Source organism: Tachyglossus aculeatus, chromosome 16 (genome assembly GCF_015852505.1).
Source record: "Tachyglossus aculeatus isolate mTacAcu1 chromosome 16, mTacAcu1.pri, whole genome shotgun sequence".
Taxonomy (NCBI): Eukaryota; Metazoa; Chordata; class Mammalia; order Monotremata; family Tachyglossidae; genus Tachyglossus; species Tachyglossus aculeatus.
In genome coordinates, this window is record NC_052081.1 from 44164758 (window position 1) to 44184913 (window position 20156).

The following is a 20156-nucleotide window of genomic DNA, read 5'->3' on the forward strand; positions in this document are numbered from 1 at the left end:
TTGTCCCCCGGGGGGCTCGCAGTCTTAACCCCCATTTTACCGATGAGGGAACTGAGGCCCAGAGAAGTGAAGTGACTTGGAGCCAAACCCAAATAATAATAATGGCATTTATTAAGCGCTTACTCTGTGCAAAGCACTGTTCTAGGCGCCGGGGAGGATACAAGGTGATTAGGTTGTCCCCTGGGGGGCTCGCAGTCTTAACCCCCATTTTACCAATGAGGGAACTGAGGCCCAGAGAAGTGAAGTGACTTACCCAAAGTCACACAGCTGACAGTTGGCAGAGTCAGGATTTGAACCCGTGACCTCTGACTCCAAAGCCCGGGCTCTTTCCACTGAGCCACGCTGCTTCTCCAGGTGTCAGACCCCTCCCGCGGCGCCAGCTCCCCTTCTAGCAGCAGGGTGTTTCCCGCCCTCGGGGGTGGCCCTGTGCCCTGAGCTGTCCGCACAGAGGGGGTAGGAGGGGGAGGAAGACAGACCCTGTGGCCCCAAGGTCGCCCAAGCCAGGGCTGGCAGACCAGGGGACAGAGGGCCCCAAAACACTCACAGGGGACTACTGAAGCAGTGCTCTGCACATAGTAAGCGCTCAATAAATACGATCGATGATGACGGCTCGCAGCTTTTCCAGCCGAGCCGGGGGGATCCTCTCTGAAGCCCATTTAGTACCCATTTCCGTATAATCATAATACTAGTCCTTGTTAAACGCCCACTCTGTGCCAAGCACTGTTCTAAGCACTGAGGTAGATACAAGTCAATCAGGTTGTACGCAGTCCTTGTCCCACCTGGGGCTGACACTCTTAATCATCATCAATCGGATTTATTGAGCGCTTACTGTGTGCAGAGCACTGTGCTGAGCGCTTGGGAAGTACAAGTTGGCAGCACATAGAGACAGTCCCTACCCAACAGTGGGCTCACAGTCTAAAAGGGGGAGACAGAGAACAAAACCAAACATACTAACAAAATAAAATAAATAGAATAGATATGTACAAGTAAAATAAATAAATAGAGTAATTATTATGTACAAACATATATACAGGTGAATATCATCATCAATCGTATTTATTGAGCGCGTACTATGTGCAGAGCACTGTACTAAGCTCTTGGGAAGTACAAATTGGCAACATATAGAGACAGTCCCTACCCAGCAGTGGGCTCACAGTCTAAAAGGGGGAGACAGAGAACCAAACCGAACATATTAACAAAATAAAATAAATAGAATAGATATGTACAAGTAAAATAAATAAATAAATAGAGTAATAAATATGTACAAACATATATACATATATACAGGTGAATATCATCATCAATCGTATTTATTGAGCGCTTACTATGTGCAGAGCACTGTACTAAGCGCTTGGAAAGTACAAATTGGCAACACATAGAGACAGTCCCTACCCAACAGTGGGCTCACAGTCTAAAAGGGGGAGACAGAGAACAGAACCAAACATACCAACAAAATAAAATAAATAGGATAGAAATGTACAAGTAAAATAAATAAATAAATAAATAAATAGAGTAATAAATATGTACAACCATATATACATATGTACATATATACATATATACGTATATACATATATAATATATATATTTATAAAATAAATAGAATAGATATGTACAAGTAAAATAAATAAATAAATATAATTTATTTATATATATAATCACATTCTTCCATATCTTTTAGGCTCCGAGGCCAACCTTTTCTAGAATCCGTTGTTCTGAACTAGTCCCGTGGCTTCTGTCCTTAGACCCGGAGAAAATGGGGGAGGACCTGGGAAGCCCCGTCGACGTGCAGAGGGTCAAGTGGTCTTCTAAATACTCTAAGCTCGAGGCCTTGGCCAGCGGATGCCTTGGTGGGGAGGTGCGGGAAAGGCGGCAGTTTGGGACCCGAGCGCGAGCGGGCCGCTCGGCATCCTCATTGGAGAGTCCGGACATTTCAGCGGTCTGTCGGTCCCCATCCAAGGGAGCTCCGCTTTGTCCATCTCTCTTCCGCGCACCATTAAATAGCCATTCCGAGTCATAAAGCCCCACAGCCGTGGGACACCGGCCTTCGGGTCCGCTTGATTTAAGCCCCCGGCCCCTTCCCCGGTGTAGCTGCAGTGCGTGGTGAGCACTGCCGGCGTTGCAGTCGGAGACGTCGCTCCAGAACCGGGGGACCCCTCCGGGCCCGAGGCCCAGGTGGCGGCGGTTCTGGTGAATGAGAGGAATCAATCAATCAATCGTATTTATTGAGCGCTTACAGTGTGCAGAGCACTGTACTAAGCGCTTGGGAAGTACAAGTTGGCAACACAAGTCAGCTTCCTGTTTGGGGTTGTCGCCAGGCCCCAACGGCCCGGCAGACAGTCGCTTGGTGGCATTCGTGGGAGAGTGGAGGATGACTTCCTTATGAGCTCCTGCCAACTGGGGCGAGCCTCCCTGCCCGGCGGGGTCTGGGACAAATGCCTGGTTGCTCGATGCCCAGAGGGGGTGGGTCTGGAAGCGTTGTCTTGACTTCAAGGGCACCACCACCATCTGGAGGGTGGCCCGGGCCTGGGATTTGAGCTGGGTTGGTTTGGAGGGGTGGGTGGTTGCACTGGAGCAGTCTGATTCGTGCCTCCCTGTGCCTCCTCCCCCCCCCGCCATCCAAACCCTGTACCCTCGCTCAGCGTTGATCCGGGCCGGGCTGGATCTGCTGCCCTCTTGGGCGCTCAATAAATACGATTGATGATGATGATGATGATGACCACTTGGTCCCAAAACGAGGCTATTGCTACTGCTCCCAAGGGGATTAGCAGCCAAGGGGGCCCGGTGGACTTTGCTCCTCTTATCGAGCCGCCATCCGGAGACCGTCACGGCTGCAGCTTTTCGGGCCAATGTCCAAAGTGCCCCCTCCCACCCCAGGTTTATCTAGACCCCAGCCAAAATCAATCCATCGTCCAACGCATCCCCCCACTACTAGGTGTATTTACTCGTTTTTCTCCCGGAAGCGATCCTCGATCTCATCGCTCCTTGCCGCCGACTCGCGCCCTCCCTCCTTTCTGGAACTTCCTCCCCTCTCCCTATCGGCAGGCCTTGGCTCTCTCCACCTTCAAGGCCCTTCCAAAATCACTTCCATTTGATTGTATTTATTGAGCGCTTACTGCGTGCCAAGCATTGTACTAAGCACTTGGGAGAGCAGAGTGTAACAACAGATAGACACATTCCTGCCCACAACAAGCTCCACCAGGGGTTCCTCTTAGACTGATCGTCAAGTCCCCTTCAACTGTTATTTCAGCACTTCTATGTCACTTTAGCACTTGGATACTGAAACCTCCCCTTTTAAACTTGGCAATCAATTAGTGATATTTATTGAGCACTTACTGTGTTGCAGAGCACTTGCTAAATGCCCTGGAGAGTACAATGCGGTCGAATCGGTATTAATACTCTATTGTTCCTCCCAGCCCTAACTTATTTTGGTATCCCTCCCTCCGCACAGCAGCTTGGTTCAGTGGAAAGAGCCCGGGCTTTGGAGTCAGAGGTCATGGGTTCAAACCCCTGTGTGACTTTGGGCAAGTCACGTCACTTCTCTGTGCCTCAGTTACCTCATCTGTAAAATGGGGATTAAGACTGTGAGCCCCCCGTGGGACAACCTGATCACCTTGTAACCTCCCCAGCGCTTAGAACGGTGCTTTGCACATAGTAAGCGCTTAATAAATGCCATCATTATTATTATTATCTGCCTTCACCCCTGCCTCCAAGACTGTAAACCCCTTGAAGACAGGGATTATAATTACCAACTGTATTGTACTCTCCCAAGCGCTTAGTACAATGCTCTGCCCACAGTAAGCGCTCAGTAAGTAAAATGGGGAATAAACCCGTCCTCCCTCCGACTTAGATCGTGAGCCACACATGGGACAGGGACTATATCCAGCCTGATTATCTTGCATCTACCCCGATGCTTAATGCCACCCTTGGCAAGCCCTTAATAAATAACTTTAAAAAGAAAAAATTGACTGGAGGTTAAATCCGATTCACTGGGCCAGCGCTGCTGTGAAAGAAGCCCCCGTGAGCCCAGCCTGCATGAGAGAGAGAAGGAATGGGAGATTTGGAAGTAACAAGAGAAGCAGCAGCATGGCCTAATGGATAGAGTTTGGCCCTGGGAGTCAGAAGGATCTGAGTTCTAATCCCGGCTCTGCCTCTTATCTGCTTTGTGACTTTGAGCAAGTAACTTCGCTTCCGTGTCCCTCAGTTACCTCGTCTGTAAAATGTGGTTAAAGACTGTGAGCTTATGTGGGACTTGGGCTGTGTTCAATCTGATTATCTTGTATCTACCCCAGCGCTAACTACAGCGCCTGGCACATAGTAAGCGTTTAACAAATACCATAAAAAAAAAAAATATATATATATATATACTGCACTGGTCAGACCCCTACTAGAGTGGTTTGTCCAGTTGCAGTCCTGCCCTTGAAAAACCTGCAGAGACATAGGAGAGGGGCTCTGGAAAAATGATTATAGGGATAATAATGGCATTTATCAAGCACTTCTTATGTAGCAAGCACACAGTGCCCAACCCACAAGGGGCTTCCGGTCTAAGAAGCTACAGGGATGGCCCCTAGGCAGGGACTGTGTTTATCATTACATTGTATTCTCCCAGGCGCTTAGTACAGTGCTCTGCACACAGTAAGCACTCAATAAATACAGTTGACAGGCTGAGGAGAGGTCAGTGGTCGTCAACCCTGAAGAAGAAAAGGTGGAGGGGTGTCTTTTAAGACTATGAAGGACTTCTGGGCAGTTTATTTCCACCGAGGGCCAAGCAAGAAAAAACGGGCATACATTTAACTCGGAAAGATTTGCGTTGGCCAGAGGAAACCTTGGCTAGTAGGGAGATCAAGTAGGCTACGAAGGGAGGCCGCGGAGGCTCCATCCCAGGAGTTGATTGGGGAAAGAGTAGCCACCCATCTGGCCTGGGTGGTTTAGTCACTTACTGGCCTGCAGGGCAGGGTGGGATCGAAGACCAGGCCAACTCTAGGGAGGTGGTGTTCCCCGAACTGCTGAGCCTCCAATTCCCGGCATCCTTGGGGACAGCGGCCCTCGTGCAGCAGGGACTGGGGTTGCTTGAGGTGCCGGGCTGCGCCGGGGCAAGCCGGACTCCACCTTTAATCGATCTGGGCCCGGCCCACCAAGGTGGTTTCAGGAGCCCTAGTGAGCACCCCCAAACCTCGTCCAGCCCTGATCAGCGAGATGCCCGGGTACAGAGGTTTTGACAGCCGTTTCAAAGCCAAGGGCCTTGGATGCTTTGAACGCTTGTACCGTCACAGTGACGGTATTTATTAAGCGCTTACTCTGCGCCAAAGCCTTGTGCTCAGCGCTGCGGTAGATGCGGATGCTCAGCGGGACCCTCACACTCTGAGAAATTGCTCAGCACTCCCTTCCCCGGGACTGGTCTCCAGAGGCCTCGGGCTTCAGAATGCAGCCTCTAGACAGTAAGCTCATTGTAGGCAGGGCATGTGTCTGTTCATTCATTCATTCATTCAGTTGAATTTATTGAGCGCTTACTGTGTGCAGGGCACCGTACTAAACGCTTGGAAGAATACAGTAGAACAGTAAACAAATTCCCTGACCACAACGAGCTTACAGCCTGGGGGCGGGGGGTGGGGGTGGCGGGGGGATTGTTACTTGTATTTTCCCAAGTGCTTAATACAGTGTTTTGCACACAGAAAAACACAGTCTTTTAGACTGTGAGCCCACTGTTGGGTCGGGACTGTCTCTATATGTTGCGAACTTGTCCTTCCCAAGCGCTTAGTACAGTGATCTGCACACAGAAAGCGCTCAATAAATACGACTGATGAAAATACGATTGATGAGAAAGAGCTTAGTAAATACGGTTGAATGAATGAACGAGCAGGGTCGAGCCCCCTGACCCCAGAAGGAGGGGCGGCCACCTCCCATCTTGGACCCCAGGACAGCGGCGTTTGCGCACTTGAAAATCAGACCATCCCTCAGCCGCAGAGGGGCCTGGGGCCGGTGCCTGGCCGGTGGGAGGAGAACAGGTATCGAATCCCCATTTTCTGGATGAGGTAACAAAAGCCCAGAGAAGCCCGCCGGTGGTTGTGCTGCAGGGGACTGACCGGGTTGGGAGGGAGTCACAGACCAGCAGGCCTCAGACCCTTCCCCGCCGCCTCTCTCGATCAGCCAGTCAACCGAAGGTATTTATTGAGCTCTTACTGTGTGCAGAGCGCTGGACTCAGTGCTTGGGAGAATACAGTACCTCAGGGCGGGTGACTTCTTGAGACCCAGCAGCTCGGCCCACATCTACCAGGGAGTGTTTCTGTCTCCCTGAACTCCCAGAGGTGCTGCTCCCGTCCATCCGTCAGTCTGTCTGTCCGTCTGTCCGCCCTCCAGCCCACAGGGCGCCTGAGTCAGCAGGACGGGGCGTGGATCGGCCCCGCCGAGCCCGGCACTGAGTCAGCGAGGAGGACTCTGGCCAGCAGCCAGGGAGAAGCTGTTTGGAATCAACATGCTCTGGCACCTGGGGGTTGAGGAGCACTTCAGAGGCGCCTCGGGTGGCTTTCAGCATCGGGCACAGTGGCCTCCCCCAGCCCTGGCCAGTCATCATCATCATCAATCGTATTTATTGAGCGCTTACTATGTGCAGAGCACTGTACTAAGCGCTTGGGAGGTACAAATTGGCAACATATAGAGACAGTCCCTACCCAACAGGGGGCTCACAGTCTAAAAGGGGGAGACAGAGAACAAAACCAAACATACCAACAAAATGAAATAAATAGAATAGATATATACAAATAAAATAAATAAATAAATAAATAAATAAATAGAGTAATAAATATGTACAGACATATATACATATATACAGGTGCTGTGGGGAAGGGAAGGAGGTAAGATGGGGGGGATGGAGAGGGGGACGAGGGGGAGAGGAAGGAAGGGGCTCAGTCTGGGAAGGCCTCCTGGAGGAGGTGAGCTCTCAGCAGGGCCTTGAAGGGAGGAAGAGAGCTAGCTTGGCGGATGGGCAGAGGGAGGGCATTCCAGGCCCGGGGAATGACGGGGGCCGGGGGTCGATGGCGGGACAGGCGAGAGCGAGGTACGGGGAGGAGATCAGCGGTGGAGGAGCGGAGGGTGCGGGCTGGGCTGGAGAAGGAGAGAAGGGAGGTGAGGTAGGAGGGGGCGAGGGGATGGACAGCCTTGAAGCCCAGTCGGAGGGGCTTTGGCACTGAGTCAGATCAACCAGCTGGAAGAAGCTTGGAAAACTTTTCAGGCCCCGGCGGAACTCTTGGAGCCCGCCCGCCCCCTCTTTTCCCTCTGGCTCCCTCACATCGGGACCTCGGGAAACACTGGGTTCCTTTGTTGCCCTGGGGCGAGCTGGACTGGGGCTCCCTTCCAGTGGCGGTGCCCTGGGAAGAGGATGTCCATCATCATCATCATCATCAATCGTATTTATTGAGCGCTTACTATGTGCAGAGCACTGTACTAAGCGCTTGGGAAGTACAAATTGGCAACATAGAGAGACAGTCCCTACCCAACAGTGGGCTCACAGTCTAAAAGAAAAAACTTCCCCCAGTGCCAGCTCCGGGTCGCACAGCGGCCGTGCCACCAGGTGCAGGGGGTAGCTGGGGCCCTGGAGGGTCTCATTGGGACCGGAGGGTCGGGAGAGGGGCTTTGGGGGAAGAGCCCTGGCTTGGGAATCAGAGGATCCGGATCCTAATCCCAGCTCTACCACTTAATAATAATAATAGTACTGGTTAAGTGCTTACTGTGTAGCAGGCACTGTTCTAAGCTCTGGAGCCATACAAGTTAATCAGGGTGGACAGAGTCCCTGTCCCAAATGGGGCTCACACTCTTCATCCCCATTTTACAGTTGCGGTAACAGAGGCACAGAGAAGTTAAGTGGCTTGTCCAAGGTCACCCAGCAGCCAAGTGGAGCTGGGATTAGAACCCTGGTCCTTCCGAGTCCCAGGCCAGTGCTCTAGCCACTAAGCCACGCTGCTGCTCCTTGCTTCACCTGTCTGCTGTGTGACCTTGGGCCAGTCACTTGACTTCTCTTTGCTACCTCATCCAGAAAATGGGGATTCAATACCTGTTCTCCCTCCTTAGGTTGTGAGCTCCCTGTGGGGCAAGGAATGCGTTCCATCTTGCACGCAATAAGCGCTCTATAAATAGAGTTGAATGAGTGGTATTTTCTCTGTCCCGGCGCTCAGTACAGGCACATGTACAGCGCTCACGGGATGTGTCGTCTAGCGCAGGGAGACAGAAGATCGAACACCGGGTTTTTCCACGAGGTGGGTTTTCACGGCCCGTTTTGGTTCAGAGCGCCGTTGGGGAGTCAGGGGAGGCCTTCCCGACAACACGCGCCTCTCAGGGGAGAAGGCGACGAGAGGTGGGGAGCGGTGTGGTTATCGTGCCCATTTCGTGGGCTCAGTCAAGAACGGAACCTTGTGCCCTCTGGGAAACGGAGTCGCCTCGAGCGGCGAAGGCGAGGATGGATGCTAAAGTAGGAGTGTGGCTGCATAAATAAAACACCGGAAGCCCGAGGTTTGAAGCGGCTGAAGGGATGGCCCGATGAGGGAGGTCGGGTTTAACCGGGGATATCTCCCGGAGGAGCAGGCTCTTTGGAGAGGCTTTTAAGGAGGGCGAGACCTGGCTTGGTGAAACCGAGGGAAAGGGGGGCTCCGAGGAAGGGAGAAGACATGAGCCGGGGAGCCCTGAGGCGGGGTGGCTGAGAGCAAGAAGCTCTTGGAGGTCGTCGGGGAAGAGTAAAGAGGAGGAGGAGAGCCTTGAAGCTGCTGTTGGAGGTGCAGGATGGGGGAGAGTCACCGGGGAGGGGGCGGCGGTTCTCTCCCATCAGGGATGTTTGCTTTCGTCTGCCTCCAGAAACCATGGCGAGCCCCGGGAAGGACAACTACCGGATGAAGAGCTACAAGAACAAGGCGCTGAACCCGGAGGAGATGCGCAGGCGGCGGGAGGAAGAGGGGATCCAGCTCCGCAAGCAGAAGCGGGAGCAGCAGGTGGGCGGGCGGGCGGCCCCGGCCGGAGGGCCATTGTGCCGACAAGGTGGAGGGGAGGGGGCCTGGGGATGTTGCCTGGCTGGGGCCCACCTTGGGGCTTCCTCGTGTCTCCCAGCTCTAGTCTAGCATCCTCTCTCGAGTGCTTAGTACAGTGCTCTGCGCCCAGCATTTAACGGGCCGATTAAATTGGTTTGCCAGGGGTGGGGGCCGAGGTTCCCGGCCAAGTGCCCCGCTCGCCCCTCTCATCTCTCCCTCGGGGCTCTGACTCTCCCAGGATCCCCGAGGCCACTCATGGGGGGAAAGGGCGGTGGAGGGGAGAGACCTCCAGGGCCCGGGAGACCAGCTGCCCCGTGGAAATGTGGGAGAACAGGAAGGGGCCGAACAACAGCGGGTGCGAGTTCGCCCCTTTGGGGTTGCGTCTGGGGCCCTGGCCACTCCAGCCCTCCAACGACCCTTTCAAGCAGCCACTTTGGAGCTGCCAGCTGCTTTCCAGAGAGGACTGTCCATCCCTGTACCACGCCCCGTGCCCCCCCCAGGGTCCCATGCGCACCCCTCATCTCCCCGTCTCCTCCTCCATCTCCCGTTGCAGCTTTTCAAGCGAAGGAACGTGGAACTGATTAATGAAGATGCTGCTGTGTTCGACACCCTCCTCATGGACTCCTACATCAGCTCCACCCCCGGGGTAAGGCCCACCCCACCCCAGGAAGGCTCAGAGCCCAGAGTCTCATCTCTGCGCCTTTTCCATGGGGTCACAGGGCTGATGCCTTTCTAATTATTATTGTTCTGTTTGTAAAGTGAGAAGGAGCATGGCATAACGGATAGAGCACAGTCCTGGGAGTCAGAAGGTCATGGGTTCTGATCCCGGCTCCACCGCTTGTCTGCTGCGTGACTTTGGGCAAGTCACTTCACTTCTGTGGGCCTCAGTTCCCTCATCTGTAAAATGGGGATTGAGACCATGAGCCCTACGTGGGACAGCTCTCTTCCTCCCTTCAAGGCCCTGCTGAGAGCTCACCTCCTCCAGGAGGCCTTCCCACACTGAGCCCCTTCCTTCCTCTCCCCCTCGTCCCCCTCTCCATCCCCCCATCTTACCTCCCTCCCTTCCCCACAGCACCTGTATATATGTATATATGTTTGTACATATTTTTATACTCTAGTTATTTATTTAATTTATTTGTACATATCTATTCTATTTATTTTATTTTGTTAGTATGTTTGGTTTTGTTCTCTGTCTCCCCCCTTTTAGACTGTGAGCCCACTGCTGGGTAGGGACTGTCTCTATATGTTGCCAATTTGTACTTCCCAAGCGCTTAGTACAGTGCTCTGCACATAGTAAGCGCTCAATAAATACGATTGATGATGATGATGATGATGACAGGGACTGCGTCCAACCCAATATGCTTGTATCCACCCCAGCGCTTAGTGCGGTGCCTGGCACGTAGTAAGCACTTAAGAAAATACCGTAAGTGTTATTAGTATTAATGTTATTATTAAAGTGCTTACTATGTGCCAAACTCTGTACCGTGTGCTGGGGTAGATGCAGTATAAGCAGACTGGACACAGCCCTTGTCCTTAATGGGGCTCCTCGCAGTCTAAAAAGGAGGGAGAGCAGGTGTTTTGCTTAATTTACGGTGAGGTAACTGAGCTGCCGAGAAGTGGAGTGACTTGCCTAAGGTCACAGAGGAGGCAGGTGGTGGAGCTGGGATTGCAACTCAGGTCTTCCGATTTCCAGGCCTACGTTCTAGCCACCGGGTCATTCTGCTTCCTTCCCCCGCCCCTCAAAAAAGACAGACCTCCTCCTCCTCACTTCCTCCTCCTCTCCCTTCCCGGAGGAGAGTCCTGGGGTCGGAGCAGGTACTTTAGCTCGCACCTCTTCTGAAATTCACGGGGTTGAGGAGTACTGGGAGGCAGGGGGCTGGAACCCCGGGATCCGGCAGGCCCTCGCCAGCCCCCCGGCCCTGTCCTTCCCCAGCAGGAAGGAGTCATCTCCCGGGAGATGGTGGAGATGCTGTTCTCTGAGGACTCGGACCTGCAGCTGGCCACCACCCAGAAATTCCGGAAGCTGCTCTCGAAAGGTGAGGAGCCCACAAGCTGACGGGGGCCGACGGAGGAAACTCCGGGTCTCCCGAGTGCGCCGAGGTGCCCAGGGGGCCGGATGGTCCTGCAGGCTCTGTGGGGGGATGGACGCGGAGCTGGGACATGGAGTCGACCCCGTGGGGCAGGGGAATGAGGCGGGAAGCGGGGGGTGCAGGGGCTACCTGAGCACGATGGCTTCCTAGCATCCCCCCGTTGAGGTTGCTAACACCTAGTGAGACCAGGCCGAAACCCGTGGGTGGTCTGGGGGTATTGTAGCAGATGGGGCGAACCCGGGCCAGCTCGGAGAGGGGCGGGTGGTCCCATAGCAAGCTCAATGATGGCTTTTTAAAATAGTATTTTGTAGGTTCTCACTATGTGCCAGGCACTGTTGTAAGCGCCGGGTAGGTAGAAAGTAATCGGGATGGACGCAAACAGGGCTCACAGTCTTAATCCCTGTTTCACAGATGAGGGGACTGAGGCATAGTGAAGTTAATGTGTAGCTGAGGTGTAGAGAGGGAGGGAAGGCTGAAGGTGCCGGCAGGGGCAACTGTCCTCTCCCCCCACCAGGGGTAGCCTGACCCCTCTTCAACCCTTCCCCCACTCCCGTTCTCCTCTCAGAGCCGAATCCCCCGATTGACGAAGTGATCAATACCCCTGGAGTGGTGGACCGATTCGTAGAGTTCCTGAAGAGGAGCGAGAATTGCACGTTACAGGTAAGGGCCGGGAGACAGGTGTGAGCCTGGGGCTCTCTGGTGGCTACCGCTCGGAAAGATGCCCGTGGCCTCCAGGGCCAGCTTGGGTTGCCCCGGGCAGTCCCTGCCAAAGGTCTTTTCTGGCATCCCGGTGACCTCCGCCATCCCCCCTCCGCCACTCTCCACCTCCCAAATCCCCTGAGGGTCCCTGCGTTCTCTCCCTGCCTCCCTCTCTGGGCGTCGGATTTGGGCCGGGCGTGTAGTTCCTGCCCCCCACCCCCCGTCCCCCCAAGGGAGCCGGCCCCCACCTGTCGCTCTGCGTCGTTCCAGTTTGAAGCGGCCTGGGCCCTGACGAACATCGCCTCAGGAACTTCCCAACAAACCAAAATCGTCATCGAAGCCGGGGCCGTCCCCATCTTCATAGAGCTGCTAAACTCCGACTTCGAGGATGTGCAAGAGCAGGTGAGGGGGGCACCCGGCGGCGGCCCGAACCCCCTCGGGGTTGACCGTCTCCCCCGGGAGGCTCTGTGGGGTTGGATGGGCAGCTGACAGGACACAGGGGCATGGGCACAGGCAGGATTGAGGGCCACTGGCTCGAGGCCCGACCCCAGGGCTTGGCGAGTCACAGAGAATTCTGGAAGGTAGGGACAGTCATAGGCGGGGCAAGCCCCCCATCCTGGCATAGGGGATGAGGGAGGGCAGAATGGGGGCGGCGGGCGGGCCGACGTGCATTTGGGCACTCTGCCACCGTTGTCCTCTCAGGCCGTGTGGGCGCTGGGGAACATTGCCGGAGACAGTGCCGTCTGCCGAGACTACGTGCTGAGCTGCAACATCCTCCCCCCGTTGTTAACGTGAGTGACCCTCGGTCTCTGGGCCGGGAACAGGGGTGGAGACCTGGCACCTCGGGAACCGGGAGCCAGAGTGGCTCGACGTCACATCGTGGTGAGCCCTGAAAGGCCGAGGTGACCCTGGAGAGGTCATCTCAGCCCCCCCGGCCCTCCCCGCCACCGAAAAGGAGTCGCTCCCATCCGAACAGATGGACCTCTCTGCCAGTTTTAAGTCAAGGAACTCTCCAGCTTCTCCATCAGGAACTGGGCACCTTTAACTATGCCTACGCTGTGCCCTCTGGAGAGAAGAAGCAGGGCGGCAGGTTCCCTGTGGACATGGGGTCATTTAGCCAGGCTCCTCGGGCCTTGAGATCCTGCAGCATCTCAGGATGGGGAAAGATGGGAAGTTGGGAAGGGAGGAGAGGTTCAGGTGCGGTGTGCCAGGCCCAGGCTGAGAAGGATGGGTTGGGGGTGGGCGTGACCCTGGTAATGTGCCATCTGTTGAAAGGGGCTGGCCCCTGACCCGCTTGCTGGCTCTCCGCAGGCTCCTCACCAAGTCGATGAGGCTGACCATGACACGGAACGCCGTCTGGGCGCTGTCCAACCTGTGCCGGGGGAAAAACCCGTCCCCTGAGTTTGGGAAGGTGAGAGCTGCCTGCGCCTCTCCAGTTGGGTGAGCCGGGGGCCGGAGGGTCCCAAAGAGATCCTCCCGGGGTCTGCGGCTGAGCCCTGACCAACTCTCAGAGTCGGGGGTCTTTATTACGGGGCGCCGGGGCGGGACACAAAATGCCCGGTTGGGGTCCTGCAGGGCCACATAAGGGCCACCCCATCCTGGCAGCCGGGCCCTGAGCTGAACTGCTCTCTTGCGCTCGGCACCCTTTGGGTCCGGACCTCAATCAGAAGGAGGGTGGGCTTCACGGTCGGAGACCGAGGCTGGGAGTCGGAAGGCAACGGAGCAGGGGCGAGTGGTCGCAAAGCCCCACCCTGCGCCCCCGACCGCCCCGCCGGGCTTCCCCCCACTCCGCACAGGTGTCTCCCTGTTTGCCGGTGCTGTCGCGCCTGCTGTTCAGCAGCGACTCGGACTTGCTCGCGGACGCCTGCTGGGCCCTGTCCTACCTGTCGGATGGCCCCAACGAGAAAATCCAGGCCGTCATCGACTCTGGGGTGTGTCGGCGGCTGGTGGAGCTGTTGATGTGAGTGCCCGGCTTGGGCCGGACGGGCCGGCCGGCCTCGGAGTTGGGGGTCGTCGGGGAGTGAGGCCGGTCTGCTCGGTGGCTTCGGGGACAGATTCTGGTCTCGCTCTGGGGCTAGCTGGGGTTTCACCAGCATCACACTCTGGGGTGCTCGGTGCCTTCCGACGTGAAGAGAAGCGGCGGGGCCTAACGGAAAGAGTATGGGCCTGGGTGGCAGAGGACCCGGGTTCTAATCTCTGCCCTGCCACTTGCCTGCTGTGTGACCTCAGGCGAGTCACTTCTTTTTGCCTCAGTTTCCTCACCTGTAAAATGAGGCTCAATAGCTGAGACCATGAGCCATGTGGGACGGGGATCGTGGCCAATCTGCATATACTGTGATCTTCCCCGGGGCTCACTACATTGCTCGGCAGATTGTAACCCCTTAACGTTATTATTAGGTTGGTTTCCTCCTCCGGGAGATGGGGAAGGGAACGTCCTGGGGGCGAGCAGCCTTGACCAGTCCCACCGTTGCCCGCGCCGGGGCCTCCCCTCTCTCCCTGTAGGCATAATGACTACAAGGTGGCTTCTCCCGCCCTAAGAGCCGTGGGCAACATCGTGACCGGTGACGACATCCAGACCCAGGTGAACCTAAGGGGCGGGAGGGGTGTCTGCGGAGCCCTCGCAGCCAAACGTTTGCCCCAAACAGGACTCCATTCTAGCCTCCCCCACCATGAGAGCCTGTCATGACCAGACCCCCCTCACCCCACCACCACCACCTCCAGTATGGGAGATAAATAGCTCTGTAGCCCTGGGGGGCCACCTTTTGGAGCCCATCCCGTCCCTTCCCTGAATTTCCCAGGGTCTTCCCATCTGCCCCATGGTTGTGGAACTGGGTGGGTTCTTACTGCTCTCCAGGTGGACAGAACCAGGCTGGGAGAGGCCACCGGAATCCCCTTCTCCCAGGCCTTTAGCCCAGATGCCCCGGTGGGAAGGCTTGGGGCAAGGCGGGGATGTTGCCCGGTAGAAATCGGCCTTCGGGATAGGGGAAGATGGCCCCCCTTGTCCAGCTGGGCGTCCATACCAGCAGCCCCCACCTGTGGGGAACAGACAGAGCCGAGGCCTCCTCCTCGTGTGGCTGGCCAGGTGTACCGGGGCGGGAAAGTCCCGGCTTGAGCATTGACTTCCGGAGGGCTCAGGGTGACTCCTGGACCGCCCCCAGCACATGGTTGGCACTCGGCCCCAACCCGGGTGGGGCATTCAGTCGCGGGGTCCTCCCCCTCCAGGTGATCCTCAACTGCTCAGCCCTGCCGTGTCTCCTGCACCTGCTCAGCAGCCCCAAGGAATCGATCCGCAAGGAAGCCTGCTGGACTATCTCAAACATCACAGCTGGAAATAGGGCTCAGATACAGGTAGAGGCCCCCGGGAGCCTCTGCGGGAGGCTGGGGGGCTTAGAGCTGGGCTGGAGGCAGGGGTGTCACCCTCTCGCCGCAGAAGCCAGTGACACCCCCTGGTCCCGGCGCGGGAGGGAGACCGTGGGACCCAACCCCCACCGCCTCTCCCAGCTCTCCGCCGTCTCCCCCTCCCCCAGGCCGTCATCGACGCAAACATTTTCCCCGTGTTGATCGAGATCCTGCAGAAGGCCGAGTTCCGTACGCGGAAAGAGGCTGCCTGGGCCATCACCAATGCCACGTCGGGGGGCACCCCGGAACAGATCAGGTACCACGCGCCGCTGCCCACCCTGGGCTAGCCGGCTGGGGGGCCCGGGGAACCACCACCTCAGTTCGACTTCCCTTCCAACCGTTCCCCGCGGGCAGAAGACTGACCCTGCTCACGAGGGGTGCTCAGTGACGGCTGGGCTGGAGGCTGAGGGCTCGGGGCAGGGCTAGGCTGGGAGGGTCTTCCAAGAGCATCGGTCTTGGGTGCTCCCCCACGTTTGTCCACCCCAGGCCAAGCGTCGGGCGGGTGTCCTGTCAGGAGGCTGACCCTCTCCTCTCTGCCCTCCAGGTACCTGGTCTCGCTGGGCTGCATCAAACCCCTGTGTGATCTGCTGACCGTCATGGATTCGAAGATCGTCCAAGTGGCCCTCAACGGGCTGGAGAACATCCTGCGGCTCGGGGAGCAGGAGGCCAAGCGGACGGGCAACGGGGCCAACCCCTACTGCGGCCTCATCGAGGAAGCCTACGGTAGGTGGCCGCCGCGGTTCCCTTGACCGTTCCCCAACCTCGGCTTGGCTTGCCTGGTCCCGGGTCTCTTGTTCCCCAGTGAGTAGAGAATTTGTGGAGCACTTACTGTGGTCTGAGCACTGGGAGAATACAGTAAGTGCAACAGAGTTGACAGACACATCCCTTCCTCACATAGGTTTCCCACCTGTATCTTCCAACTCTTAATATGGTGCTCTGTACACAGTAAGCGTTTAATAAACACTATTACCACTACCACTAATAATTGTGGTACTTGTTAAGCCCCTACTATGTGCCGGGCACTGTACTAAACGCTGGGGTGGATACATGCCAATTGATTTGGACGCAGTCCCTGTCCTGCAGAAGGGCCTCACGTCTCTGTCGTTATCATTAGGTTGTCGCTGTTGTATTTTCCGAGTCCTTACTATGTGCCAAACACTGTGGTCAGTTCGGGATAATTGGTTCAGACACGGTCCCTGCCCTAAATGGGGCCCACCATCTAAGAGGAAGGGAGAGTTGGTATCTTTTCCACATTTTACAGTTGAGGAAACTGAGGCCCAGAGGGATTGTGGCTTGCCCAGGGTGGCGGAGCTGAGACTAAAACTTGGGTCTCCTGACTCCCGGCCTCACGCTCTCTAGAATCTTGAGGATAAGGGGCAGTGCGATCAAACCCATGGTCAAAATAAAAAAGCAAGAATGACAACCTGTCGCTTATCCGAACCCTTTGGGCCGTGGGGGGCGATTGAGGAAATGGAGACTGGAGAAGCGTGGGGCCGATGTCTAGTTCTTTCTAGCTCAGTTCAGCTCCCTGGTGTGTGGGGATGTGTGACTCGTCACATCGGGGACACGCGTACGGGCACACACACGTGCCCGCCCGCCCGCCCACACGCTTAGGGCGTGAGTTTAAAGGAAGGTCAGTGGGTGCGGGGTGAGGCCTCCTGGAAGAGGGGGAGGCTCACAGCCAGTGCCGGGAAGGGCTCGGGCGGAGGGGCGGCCTAACGGCCCGGGGCCCGGCCCCCTGACCGCTCCCCGGCCTCCCGTGCCTCAGGCCTGGACAAGATCGAGTTCCTGCAGAGCCACGAGAACCAGGAGATCTACCAGAAGGCCTTTGACCTCATCGAGCACTACTTCGGTGTGGAGGATGACGCCGCCGCCGCCAGCCTGGCACCCCAGGTGGACGCCAACCAGCAGCAATTCATCTTCCAGCAGGCCGAGGCCCCCATGGAGGGCTTTCAGCTATAGTGCCCGCCCCCCGGGGGGGCGCGGGGAGGGGCGGGGGAGAGGTGGCACGGGGCAGCGGAGGGCACCACAAACTGGCCAGGGCCCGCTCCCCCCTCCCCTCCGGGGCCCACACCCCCTGATGGGACCCACCCTCCTCCTCCTCCTCCCCGCCCGACCCAGGACAGACAGACGCTAACGCTTTGCTTTCGTGGAGAGAAGGGGACTTGTTGAGGGTCTGTTTCTCCTTACCCACTTTATATTTTTGCTGCATTACTTTGTCCCAGGAGCCAGGGGTGGTAAAAGGAGGACAGAGGTAATCAATTTGCACCTTCCCCACCCCAATCTTTTTTTTTTTTTTTTTTTTTGTGGTGATTTCCTGACCTTACCCTCCCTCTTCCCCCCGGGCCCCCTAAACCCCAGCCCCGATCTCTCTAACTCTTACCATGGGTATCGAGCAGAATGAAATATTCCAGTGAGGGGCGGGGCGGAATCCAAAACATGTTCTTGCTCCGTTAGAATATTCATCATGGAAGCTTGGATCAATTTATTTAATTTCCTCTTTTTTTTTTTTTTTAAAGAAAACGATTTTTTTTTTTTCCTTTTGCACATCGAACTCAGATTGAGAGGAGTCTCCCGGGAGCGCTGAGGTTTCGGGAAGCGCCCCAGGCCCCATCGGAGCCGCCGGGGGGGTCCCTTGGGGAACGGTCGGCCCGGCTGTCCGGTTGGAAGGGGCGCGGCTGCTCCGCTTCACCCCTCACGCCTGGGCTCCGTGGGGGGAACCATTCAAGGTTTCCTAAGGTTTTGGTCCGAGAGGGGCTGGAAGAGGGTGGAGTCATGCCCCACCCTCACACGCCCTCCCCAAACATCGCTACTGATCCCGTGTCCCCGGGCTCCGTTGATTACTTGAAGTTTCCCTTGGCTGCCCACACAGCGGAGACGGTTTTTTAATCCCATTTTTTTTTCCCCTCCTTTCTTTCTCCTGGGCGTGAACCTGGAGAGCTAAATGACCTCTAACTTTTTGGGAGGTAACAGGGGAACAGGCCTCCTGTCTGCTGACCTGTGGTGAGGGGTGGGAGTCGGGAAAGCTAGAGGCCTGGCCGTGCAGCTGCCTTCCAACTCACAGTTGGGCTAGGCACACTTGCCACCCCCAGAACGGCAGAGCTTTGCGTCTTCTACGTCGTGGTCGGTCGGTCGGTCTGAACTGGGCTTCAGGGGAGATCTAGCTGAGGAGCGGCTCTGACTTGTTTTAATAGGAGCCCGTAGGACAGGCAGATGGTCACGTACCCATTCCGGCCCCCTCCTCCTGGGTCTGGGCACTCTCTTTTGGGGGTGGCACAGAGGAGCGAGGAGGAAACACAAAGGCTCTGGGCCTGGAGGAAGTAGGAGAAGCCTCCCCTCGCTACTTTCTTCCTCTCCCTTCCCCGGCTTTGCACTGGCTCACCTCTGGTCCTCCCTCCCTCCCCCGCCGGCCATGCCGTAGAGTCCAGGAGCCGTCAATGCTGAGGTGGTGGGAAGGGGGAAAGCAGAGGAAGCGCTGGGCAGCCCGAGGGGCCGGCCGGGACCCCTGGGTCACCACCGCCTGATGTGAGATGTCAGCTTGGGGTAGGTGGGGTCCTCTGGGCTCCTTCCTTCTCTTAGATCTTCCCCTTCCCACCCACAGACTCTCACTCCATGTAGTCATGCCCTAGTCCGCCCGTTCTCGCCCTCCCCGCAACCCCTGACTTTGGGGGGGAACACCAAGCCGCTGGCAAGTAGGAGCAGCGGGGACCCAGCTCCAGAAACCGTCTTCTCATCTGGGAAGCCTGGCAAGCTGGGGCAAACTGGGGGGAGTGCGTTGACATTTTGGTCTTTGTTTTCCATCCCTCTGGGTGCCCGGGAGGAGAACCTTGGGGGAGGAAAGGAGGCTGCTGTTGGCGAGTCTTGCCCCGCCCGAGGTTGAAGTTCCAGAGGGGAGACCGAGGCAGCGCAGAGCGCCAGCTGCCCCTTCGAGGTCTGTGCTTCCTAGAGAAGGCGGTTGACTAGTTTCAAATGAAATCTCTGGGGAAAGAACGAGGCTGGCCTTTTGCCCTTTTTAGAGGGTCAAAGTAGAGGAGACCTCTGCCTCTGAGCTGCTGCTCCTTTTCTCCCCCTCCCCAACTTGGAAACCTGAGCCTTTTGACCGTAAGGGTGGGAGTGTGGCCTGCCGGCCCTGGAGCTGGAATTGTCCATCAGTTGTATTTATTGGGCTCCGTCCTTGCCCTTTGTCCCTCAGCGTCCCAGCCTGAGGCCCTCCTTCCCCCGGGGACAATGAGAAAGCGGTGGGTCCCAGTGCCCTGGGGCTTGGTTCTGGAGAGCCACGAGTTATCTTCAGAGGCCACCACTCTGGCTGCTGCCGGGAACCACTGAAGCGCCGCGTGTCTCCATGGAAACTGGAGACACTGCCTTCGGCAGTGTGAAATGAGGCAGGGAAGCTGGGGGTTGGAGGGGAAGTCTGACTTGAAGCCGAATGCAAGCCTCCCCGTCGCTAGTTGTTTGAGAGAGGACCTGTTCTGCCCATCACTCAGGCGCGGGGAGGCCGGCAGAATAGACTTCAATCGGGGCGACAGCTTTAGGTCTGAAGGTGCCAGGGGCGCTGGGCACCGGGTTCCCCCTCTCCTCCCACGTGGATCTGGGGGAAGGAATCCAGGCGCCACAGCTGGGTTTCGGGTCTGGGGTCTTGCCCTCTCGCCGGCTTCCCTTCAGGCTAATTTCGGGGGGTGGGGGTATCAGTGAGGGTGGGGGAGGTGGAGGACTGGGACAAGTGGTGTCTTGAATTGAATGGCAAAGGGTCCGAGTCAAGCGGTGACTGCGCTCCACGGGAAGCTGTGTCTGAGCTGCTCCCCTCCCCTCCGCCTTCCTCCCCATCAACCACAGGCAGGGAGGGTCTTCCGGCCAGAGCGGGCCCCCCGGGGCCCTGTGGAGTCAGTGCTCACGCCGAATTTATCTGCTTCCCCACCTCCTTCGCCAGGTCCGTAGCCCAGTTGCGGCCTTTTCAGGA

At 56.8% G+C, this 20156-nt stretch overlaps 1 protein-coding gene across 2 annotated transcripts in view; it reads left to right on the forward strand.

The window, feature by feature from the left end:
- The window catches only part of KPNA6 (karyopherin subunit alpha 6), a 32047-nt gene extending 12525 nt beyond the window's left edge, over positions 1-19522 (forward strand). Inside the window, exons 2-14 of one of the 2 annotated variants that reach the window (XM_038758285.1) lie at positions 8842-8975; positions 9565-9657; positions 10945-11047; positions 11667-11761; positions 12071-12202; positions 12503-12591; positions 13112-13211; positions 13597-13760; positions 14303-14381; positions 15023-15148; positions 15328-15455; positions 15744-15922; positions 16968-19522. In XM_038758285.1, the coding sequence (XP_038614213.1) occupies positions 8842-8975; positions 9565-9657; positions 10945-11047; positions 11667-11761; positions 12071-12202; positions 12503-12591; positions 13112-13211; positions 13597-13760; positions 14303-14381; positions 15023-15148; positions 15328-15455; positions 15744-15922; positions 16968-17161 (1616 nt within the window). In that variant the 3' untranslated portion in view covers positions 17162-19522. The remainder of the gene's footprint in view (positions 1-8841; positions 8976-9564; positions 9658-10944; positions 11048-11666; positions 11762-12070; positions 12203-12502; positions 12592-13111; positions 13212-13596; positions 13761-14302; positions 14382-15022; positions 15149-15327; positions 15456-15743; positions 15923-16967) is intronic. The other variant, XM_038758286.1, reaches the window with a different exon arrangement.
- Positions 19523-20156: the final 634 nt, after the last annotated feature.